General features: G+C 50.0%; 1 protein-coding gene and 1 long non-coding RNA gene across 8 annotated transcripts in view; one reads left to right on the top strand and one right to left on the bottom strand.

Annotated features, from left to right (window-relative positions):
• Positions 1-9,861, bottom strand: part of CAMTA1 (calmodulin binding transcription activator 1) — a 224,746-nt gene that overhangs the window by 211,655 nt on the left and 3,230 nt on the right. For 5 of the 7 annotated variants that reach the window (XM_027668697.1, XM_027668700.1, XM_027668694.1 and 2 more), the window contains exon 2: positions 9,632-9,725. In XM_027668697.1, coding sequence (XP_027524498.1) covers positions 9,632-9,698 — 67 coding nt within the window. In that variant the 5' untranslated portion in view covers positions 9,699-9,725. Of the gene's footprint in view, positions 1-9,631; positions 9,726-9,861 lie in introns of those variants that run through there. The other 2 variants (XM_027668692.1, XM_027668696.1) reach the window with 1 other exon arrangement.
• On the top strand, positions 1,036-5,580 carry LOC113959588. The gene is made up of 3 exons (XR_003531862.1): positions 1,036-1,605; positions 3,844-3,975; positions 4,497-5,580. It is a non-coding gene; the product is annotated as an uncharacterized LOC113959588 (long non-coding RNA).

The raw sequence follows: 9,861 nt of genomic DNA, 5'->3' as shown, positions 1-9,861 counted from the left end.
GGCCATTTCCCCTCCGCGCGCCACATCCTCCTCCGCCTCCTCGCGACCGGGACCAGGCGCGCGCCGCCTCCTCCCGCGCCGCCGCCGGCCCGGCCGCCCCGCGCGCACCGCGCACGCCCCGCGCCGCCCATTGGCCGAGCCGCCGAACTGACACCCCCGGCGGCCAATCGCGGCCGGCGGGAGGCGGGCGCCCAGAGGGGATGGGCGCGATGGACAACGCGCCCCACCAATAGAAGCGCGGTACCGCTTCAGTGGCACGAGCCGCAGCCACTCAGCGGCGGCGCTGGGCGGACGAGGGGGCAGGACGGAGCGCGCGACCGATGGCCGCGGCAGCCACTGAATGAACGGCACCGCGCGACTGACGGTCACCGCCGCCAATCGCGCCGCGGGGGAGGCGGGACGCGGCAATTGACGCACGGCGCCCCGCGCGCCCGTGGCCAACGAGCGGGGCCGCCCGCCAGAGTGACGTCGCGTGGGACCAATAGGGTGCGCGGAACGGGAAACCCGCCCCGCCCCCGGCCCCGCCTATTGGCTGCGCGCGGCCCCGGCGGGCCCCGCCCCCCCCCGCGCCCGGTGACCCCAAACAAAGGCGGCGATTGGCGCGGCCGCCGCGCCCGCCCCGCCCCGCGCCGGGCTGAGCCGGCAGCGCGTGAGGGAAGCGGCCCCGGCGGGACACCCGCGGGCGGGCTGCGACGGGCGGCACCTGCGGACCGCCTCTGGCACCGCCCTCGGGAACGCCGGCGCCCAACCGGCGCGTCCCGGTCAGAGCGTCCGCCCGGATGGGCCGGTCCCGGCGCTGCCGGCAGGGAGGGCGGGGAACAGAGCCCCCCGGGGAGGGCAGGCCCCCGGGCTCTCCCCCCTTTATAGACGAAGCTCGGTGCCGTTTCCCTGCCCTGGGCCCCGGCCCGGGGGTGTAGAGGTGATTTCCCCTCCGGTACTGCCGAGCTCTCGGGGGGCTGCGGCCCCCCTTTCAGAGCCCTTCCCAGGCTGGAACGGCCGCTCCTGGCACCGTGCAGGGCGAGCAGGTGAGGATTTGGGACGGTGCAGAGAGAACCAAAGAGCTGTGACAGGTGTGAGGGAGCCCTGCCCGCCCCACGGGCACAGCTGGTGACACGGTGCCACAGGTCCCGGGGCCGGGGCAGTGACACCGAGGAAATCGCTCTGTTCTTCTCAAAAGCAACGTGCCCCGAGCACGTTCTGGCCTGGCTAAGTCCCCCCGTGTCTGTCAGAGCTTGACGAGCACGGACACTGCAGCCTCCTCGAGCCTGTGGAACTGGACCACAGCTAATGCCTGCACAATGCAAACCAAGACTGGAACGGTTGTTTCCTTTGATGTGTGTTACTAAACACACAAAAAGGATATTTTCCCTGGGAGCGGAACTTCTTTAAAAAGACCTGTTGGTGCTCTGGCTTTGCTAAGGACCAAAGCCACTTCTGAGCCCAGACGAAAGGAGGATGGTGTGATGGGTCTCTTCTAAGACAGAAGAAAGGAAAATTCCTTTTTCCTATTTTCAGCAGCTGCTAATCTTGTGGAGCGTGAAAGGCACATTGATGAAGAGGCTCCAGAATGACAGGCTCACTCCCGATGGTCAGAAAGCTCATCTGGTACAGTGTCCTATAAATACCCACAAACACTAATGCAGCCACAGGATCAGCTAAGACAATTGTTTTCTTCAGCTCTTCAAAATATGCTGAAAACGGAAACTTTTCTAATTGCCACACTGGCAAAGAGCTACCATTTTCTTGATGAGTTCCAGGGAATTTATGTTTCTCCTTGGACATTCTTCCAAGACGATCCATAAGCTTAGCAGAGACATGAGGTAGCCCCACAGTTGTTGCACCTCACAGTTTGCGTTATGGCAAAAGATAACACCAGACTAAAAGAGGCATCCCTGGGTGCTGAGGAACAGGCAACTCCCTGAGGCAGGTCCCACCACCAGGGTGATGCCTTGGTGAGGTGTGCAGGACCAGCCCACACCGAGCTCCTCCCCAGTGCTCCACTCAGGGTGGCAGGTGCCAGAGCCCCTATGGACAGACCTGCCTTGCTGCCTCTTCTCCAGCAAGAAATGGGCACCTGGCTTAGCCAAGGAGCCAGCTCACCTCCAGCCACGCAGCTCTCCTGCCCCAGGGATGTCAGGCCAGCATACACAGGGGGCTTGAGCTTCCATGTGGGTATCCAAGCAAGACTAAGTAACAAAAAGGAGATAAAAGAAATGGTGGGGCCAGCTGACACAGATCCAAACACAGCAATGCCAGAGAGCTGTTGGGCTCATTTTGCAGCACCCTGTGTTCGTAGCTGACACCACACAGGACCCCAGGCTGCTCCCCACACACACACAGCAGCTGCTGCCACAAACAGCCTTCCCCTTCTTGCCAGGGAGATGGGCACAACCATTCATTCTGGTCACAGCCCTCACTTCAGTATTCACTGGCACCTTGGGAACAGGGAACTGTGAGGACTTCACATGGATCACATCACCTTGGGATCATCCTCAAACACAGTGAGCTGCCAAGTCAGCTCCATGCACGCACACAAGTGTCCATCTCTCTCTTGCCTCCAAAGCTCGAGCAGTTCCTTCTGTGCTTCTATGGCTCATCAGAGTAACGAGGTCCATGCTGGAGAGACAAGGTTGCTCAGGACACCGGCTCCTTCTCCCAGCCAGCACAGCCTGGGGATGGAGGAACTGCCACTGCAGCAGTTGGGAACAGCTCTGCTGCCAGGACTAACACAACCACCCTGGCTCCATAGCAGCATGCACCCTGCTCTGCCACGAGTCCTTGGGAGCACTGTCTGGCTTCCTAGATCCTTCCTGGTCTGCAAAGACTGTGAATTTGTGCGGATGAGGATGAATAAAGCATTTTTAAGGGGTTACTGAAGCAGCATATGAACTCTGCTACATCTAGCTAATGAACCGTTCTCCTCCTCAATATGAGCTTTTTTTACCAGGAGACACAAATCCCTAATGAACTGAACCTCCCACACCTGAAATCATACCTAATGTTAACAGCACACACAGGTTACTACAGAGTGTGATCTGTGTAATACCACAGATGCTGTTTGAACAGGGATTTTTCATCCAGCATGCCAGCAAAGCCCCAAATATTTTCATTCAATTTCTGTGCAATAAAATGATAAGAAAGAAGCCATTTGAATTGAAGTGCTGCTGGTATCTTTCAGGTTTCCAGCTCCCCCTGTTTAAAACTCAAATCGCTGTTAAGGCACAGAGGTACTGAACTGCACAGGATCCCGTGCCTGGATGATGTGGGATAAACTGGCTCGCTCTTACCTTTCCAGGGGCACATGCACAGATAAGCAGCGAGAGAGGAGATGTACCAAGAGTTTGTGCAGTCTGAATCATGAATAATTTTTATCAGCATGCTGATAAAAGCTGCCGCTATGGATGGTGATTGGTGTCTGAGTTGCTTTCGTTAAGAGGGAGGTGAAACACCAAGTTCTTTTAAAAATCTTCATTGTCATTCCATGGCAGATGTGGATCTGGCTTGGTTAATTGGGTTAATGATTTGGCATGCTGAGCTATATGCAGAAGTAAAACTGTAAAGAATATATTCAAATATCCTGTTATGGATATTCAACAAATTACACATCACCATTGTTATGGCAAGCAGCACAAAGGAAAACAGTTCAGACAGGTTTAATAGCCATAATGACAGTGTTGGAACCCCATTCCTTGTGAATTGTTTCAAAAAAGTTACTCTGTGATTTAGAAGCAAGGAATGCCAAGTGTTTTCTCAAAAATACTCTCATGAATGTGAAGAGAGATGCTTAAAAAAAACTCATGATAGAAATGAAATGCTTTTGCCCTTTTCTCTCTCCACTGACAGAATCCAAAGGTGTTTCTTCTAGGAATAAACCCAAGACTTAACCAAAACAATGTGTGTGAACTCACTGTTACTCACAACACGTCACTGCATTTGTGATGTACAACTGCCAATTCCAAGGTTCAGCAAAACCAGGTAAATACCCCAAAACATGCATTTCTTCCAAAAGGTTCTCCAGGGAAGTATACTGTGCCTAAGGCTCTGCCATCCAAGTAACTTGCCCAACACGATGTGTGGAAATTGAAGAGAATATACATTACCAGGGCCTAAGGATACTGGACTCACTCAGAATGGATGAAAGCACATACTCCCCTAGCAGGAAGCTGAGCTCAGTCCCCTTCCACACTCTGGGGTTTAGATCCATCCTTCTTGCTGTTCCTTCTGCAGTTCTGAGCCCATTTATTTCCCTCAGAAATATAAGACTACACTCAAATCATCTGTAGTAAAACTCTGCTGGCTACAGGGTATTCATGCCAGGCTAAAGTGAAACACAGTCCAAAAGCCTTGGCCCCTTTAATGCACCCCGAGGAAAGATGTGTTGCTGTGCAAAACCCCATAAAGAATTTGTGGATATTTAAGCCAGTAGCCTCCACATGAAACACAGTGTTTACCTGTTTAATGAAGAACAGGGCCAACAATGCTTTGTTCTTCTACAGGGGCACTGGCTCCAGACAGGAAACACGTGGCCACCCAGGGGGTTGCAGTGCTGGAGCCCCAGTTATCCCAGGACAGCATCACACAGCTCCAGGGGGACTGACACAGGTGCCAAGGGTCAGCCTTTGCTGCAGGCAGCAGTGCCAGGGAGCAGCTGCCCCGCTGTGCCCCACACACTGCCCCTGCAGCCCCTCAGCCTTTGCTGAGCCAGGGGTCTGGCTTCCCTTTTGTGCCTGCTCCCAGCACTCCAGTGGCACTAAAAAAGTAACAATTATTTTGCCCTAATATACACCCATAAGCCAGTTAGAGGAGAAGAAACTGAAATATGAGGTAAATTAAAGTTTCCAACTAAGGAGATTTAACAGTAAGTCACCATAAAATTTGGATAATTTATTTTTTCAATTCTGCAGCAACTTTCTCCAATTCATTTGGACTAGCTATTAGAAATTATGTCTCAAAAATTAAAGAAAATGTCTATTGACCACTATATCAAATTCTAATTTTAGCCAGAAAAAAAAAAGAATAATTAGGCTGTGATTTATTCCGGCAGTCAACTTACATTAACAATTTTCCCCCATGTTTATGTAATTCTGGCAAAATCAAATAATATATACGGTGCTCATAAGTGCTGAGCTAGATTTAGTAAAGACAATTTCCTACACTATATCCAGACATTTGTCTTTGCTTTCTATTCTAATAAGACAATCGAGTTATTCCATGTAAGGAAGGAGTATGATTGTCAGCCGTGGTCGCCTCAGTTGAAATTTTAGTGCAGTCTTCAATGAGGGTCATGGAAGGATTCTTTTTTTTAATTTTCTTTAAGCTGTCATCCTCCTGTAACAAGCTGTATAGCCTGGCTGCTCTCTGTGGATGCTTTAGCCCACGTCCAACCCCCCTCCCCTGCTAGTATAGGAAATCCAGCTATTCCCCAACGAGAAAGTGTAAATCCTGCGAAGCCCCAGAGCCGGGAGCCCTGGTGCAGTGTTGGCAGCCAACTGGCTCTGCTCCCAGGGCTGCACAGCTCCCAGCTCAGCACTGGCCAGGGAACCCGGCACCACAGAGCACAACCTGAGCTCAGGATCGGATCGCAAGCCGCGGCTGGAGCAAATAATAATGGGAAAGGATGTTTAAGATCCCTAAAGGTATGCTCCGAAATTTGTGTTCCTGTTTTTAAACAGGTATCTTTTCCAAGATACTTAACTCCCCTGGAATTGGACTGTTGTCTGCATTAACTGAATAAATACAGATCTGGGAGCCAAACCGGTCACCAAGGTATGAAACTGTCAGCTTCAGGCACTGAGAACAGAAGAATCAGGGGAGGGGAGGGGAAGACAACAGCAGAAGAACAACAGGAGAACCAAAGGAAGAGGAATTGGTGATGGTAACAAAGGCAGAAGGTGCTCAAAGCCATGCAGATTCCAGAACTGGAAGCCAGAGGCAAAGTCAAATTTACCCAAGTCAGTCTGCTCAGACAGCACCTCCCCAGCTCTGCCCTTTGCCCAGAAACCCGTCCTGGCACTTCCAAACCAAGTCCCCAGTCATATGCTCCTGTGATTCCCTCCAGGAGCATCATTAGCACACAGAGCACTTAAGCTTTCAATTAAAAAGCATCATTGCTGAAAGCATTATCCCAATCTTTAAAGGACTCCACCTCAACTGGACTCTCCATGCTATAAATTCATAATGAGAAGGAACTTCCCCGACTGCTCCCATCATTATTTATGAACAGGTAAACCAAATGGAAGTGTAATTCCAGTGTCACAAACTAGAGTCACTCATGCTTTGCTCCCAGTGGCACTGTGGCAGGACAGCTGCTCCAGTTCTCCCGGGGGGACCTGACGGGTCCTTATCACACAAACCCCTTCTGCTCTGTCAGCAAGGTACACAGCAGTTCTTACAGCAAAAATGATTGGTTTAATACTTTCTCACTGGTTTTAGTTACAGAGCAGAGTTTCTTTATAGGTCTGCCTAATCCTCATCTAACCATTAAAACTATTCTTTCCCATGTGACCCATGAGAGTTGCACAGAATGAGGAATATTTCCAAACAGTAGCTGCAGCAAATACGCAAAAATAACTGGTCTTCACTGAGATGGGTTCATTTGTGAGTTCTGACTTTCCCCTGAACTTTCTCCCCTGAAGGACTGGAACAGTAACACTGGAACAGTAATACTTTTTTTTCCCCAAAGTGAAGTAAATCACTTTCTACACTCTCAGTGGCAGAGTGAAAATTAGAGATGAAAAGGAGTAAAGAATGCAGAAAATCCCTATTACTCCACAATAATACAATTTGCTGCTGATCCTCAGTTGCTAAGACAGGCATATCAATTATTTATAGAACCCAGAGTGTGAAATATGAAGTATTTCAGCCTGGGACAGCATGAAAGTAAAACCAGGAATGTGATCCTGTCGGCACTGCAGAAAAGGACAGAATAGGCAAGGACAGGATATTCCTACAGGGGTTACCCTTTTTATTGGGCTACAAATTGCAAAAGGTCCCTGTGAAGTGCCACTTTTGGTGTTAAGTGATCTGCATTCTCCTTCTGACAGCATCAGTCTGTATTTAATGTTTGTTTAACAAGTATCCAAAGGGCCATCTCTGCCAGGGAAACAAGTCAGCACAAGTAAGTCAGTAAGTCAGCACAACCTCACCTGAATATTTACAGGAAACCTGGGACCTTCCCCGGGATCTGTGCTTACCCCCATCAACAGCCCATCATGCACACTGTAAAACCTGCTCCACATGGCCAGACTTTGCCAATAATTTTCACAATCAAAATTCCAATTCATGTTCTTAGTAGCAATACCGAAATTTTTTTCTGAACAAAAGCACTTGTATGGTCATCATAGCAAGTTTGTTGAGAGTGAATATCTGGATTAAAATTCCCAACGTTGCAGTGAATGGCTCATCTGAGGAACTAACGTGTACTACTTAAAAATATCCACAATTTCTTGGGGGAAAAACCCAAACCAAAACCAGTAAAACCCCACAAACAAAAATTAGAAAACCTTGGAGCCCCAAGTTCTAGTAACAGCCACTGATGTGCCCCCACAACTGAAAACCTGAATGGTGACACAGCTGAGGGAAAAACCACAAGCTACTCCAGCAGGCAACTGTCTGTCCTCAGGGTCACACCAAACACCACGTGCTGCAAGGAAGCAGAAGCAGCGAGGACTTGGCAGCACCTGAAGCACAACGCCTGCAGAAGGGACAGTGCTGATGCCAAATCTGGTCCTTTCAGAGCTGTCCAGCCACTGCTGAGTGGACAGCATGTGCCATGATGCCAGAGCTGGCAACGGCAATGCTGAGCACAGCTAGTGGCCACTGGCCACCCTAAAGCACCAGCACTGGGCATCTGCCCTGAGCCAATGTTTACCAGCGTGAGCAGTAAAACAGCATGTCTGTTGAGCTCCTGAAACTGCAGCAAATACTGAAAATCACCTCCCTGTTCCACATTTCACCTGGACTCATGGGTGCTGCAGCTGTGCTGGCTGGGCTCCAGAGCCCCAAACAGGGAGAGGGAGGAACAGGGAACACGTCCTGGCTCTGGGGAACTGGCACTGCCACAGGGACATGGCTCCTGCCACCACAGACTCCAGTTTTACAGAGCCCAGCTTTACAGACTCAAAGCTCTCCAGACTGATGGTGAAGAATTTTGAAACTCAAAGAATGTAACAGATTTACATCCAAGTTTATAGAAGTAGTTGAAAAATACATCAACAGCCTTAATGTACACATATGCAGAAAAGGGACAGACAAAACTATCAGATCTCCCAAAATACGGATTGACAACAACAAAAATTTGTTAATTATGATTTAAAGTATCCTTGAATACTCAACTCTGGTGTTATTAAACTAAAAGTTGTATCACCATATATATGAACTGTAGGACAGCTTATTTAAGTCAGGATCATTCAAAAAACCCCAATCTGTATTTCAGAGTATATTTAGAGGATATTTTGAACATGGGCAGGGTGCAGAGCTCTGCCCCATGACAGGCTCTTGTTGTACCAGGCTGGAGGCTCCAAGGACACTCAGACCTCCAGTTTGCCAAATGGCACCAACACCTAAACTACAGTGAATTCCTCCCTGATTGCTGTTTCAAAAACAAAGCTTCCAGCAGAATAGAGCTGTTATTTATATAAACCAACCCTTTACACACTATTGACAAGATCTTCTGCTTTGCCCCAGAAACGCCCTGGTGTCCCACACACCTGCTGCCAGAGGGAGCTGAGAGCCAGGGGCAACACACAGTTCACCACTACAAACCTGGAACACTTTCAAGGAGAACATTTGCTTTTGACTTTTGGGGGATTGAAGTCAGTCTGCCCTAAACAGGCATGAAAATATCCAAAGGAGGACTACACTACTACTAAAGATTTTCTTGCTCCTCATCAGTTGCTTCAGCCACTTCTGCTGCCACTGGATGACCATAATGAGGCCTTTCCAGTGTGCAGCACTCTGCAGGTGTGATTAAATCTGCCTCTCACCTCCCCAAGTCCTCAGGTGGACTATCATGCCTCCCTTACAGAGATAATTTCTCAGAATGAAAGAGCCAATAAGAAGTGATTCCTCTGGGCACCTCCACAGCATTAACACCAAACACAGTAAAAGACAGCAGAGTAGCAGAGCGATTCACCCCTGGCAGAGGCACCTGTTTGCAGAGCATCCCAACACTGCAGCCGTGTGTGCCCACCCAGGGCACGTCCCCAGCCAGAACGAGCCACGACTGACCAGTGACCGACGCTCCAGAGCACGGCACTGGCTGCAAAGGGACCCACCCAGTGCAGCTCTTTTCTGGCTTTGCCCTCAGCACAACCACGGCAGCAGAGACCTGGTGTGACTGCTGGCCTGGAGGGGCAGGGAGAGCTGCAGCCCCTGTGCATGCAAGGACAGGGTGGAAAGGATGAGTCTCACGGGCTTTAGGTACAGAGTGACACAGCTCTGGGGAAAGCCCAAGCACAGAGAGAGCAGGTCAGGAGTGAGAGGCAGCACTGGGACTTCATGCAAAACAGAGGAGGAGGAATTCAGAACACTGAGCTCTGGTTCAAGGGGGTGTGCCATTTGCCTCATAAGGAAAGGTACCCCACGAAGTCCCACAGGCTCTGAAATGCACTCAATTAGCTGTTCCTTTTACCTTTTTGTTCTACCCAGCATTTCTTCAAGAGCACTGTCATCTCTGGCTTTGGCATCCTACTCATCATCTATGAATTCATGTTGCCGTTTCCTCCCTGAAAGGAAAAATCCCATAGTCAGTCATTTGCTACACAGAGGAAAGGACATATTTGACAGAGTATTTTTGCAACTGTTCAAGTTGAAAGACCACACTGCTTCTTGAGCAGACAGCACTGCAAGTTGTGTTCTCCA

Source organism: Corapipo altera, unplaced genomic scaffold, assembly GCF_003945725.1.
Source record: "Corapipo altera isolate COAL_440 unplaced genomic scaffold, ASM394572v1 304, whole genome shotgun sequence".
NCBI lineage: Eukaryota > Metazoa > Chordata > Aves > Passeriformes > Pipridae > Corapipo > Corapipo altera.
The sequence above is the reverse complement of the archived record's forward strand: the minus strand, read 5'-3'. Positions and strand labels throughout refer to the sequence as shown.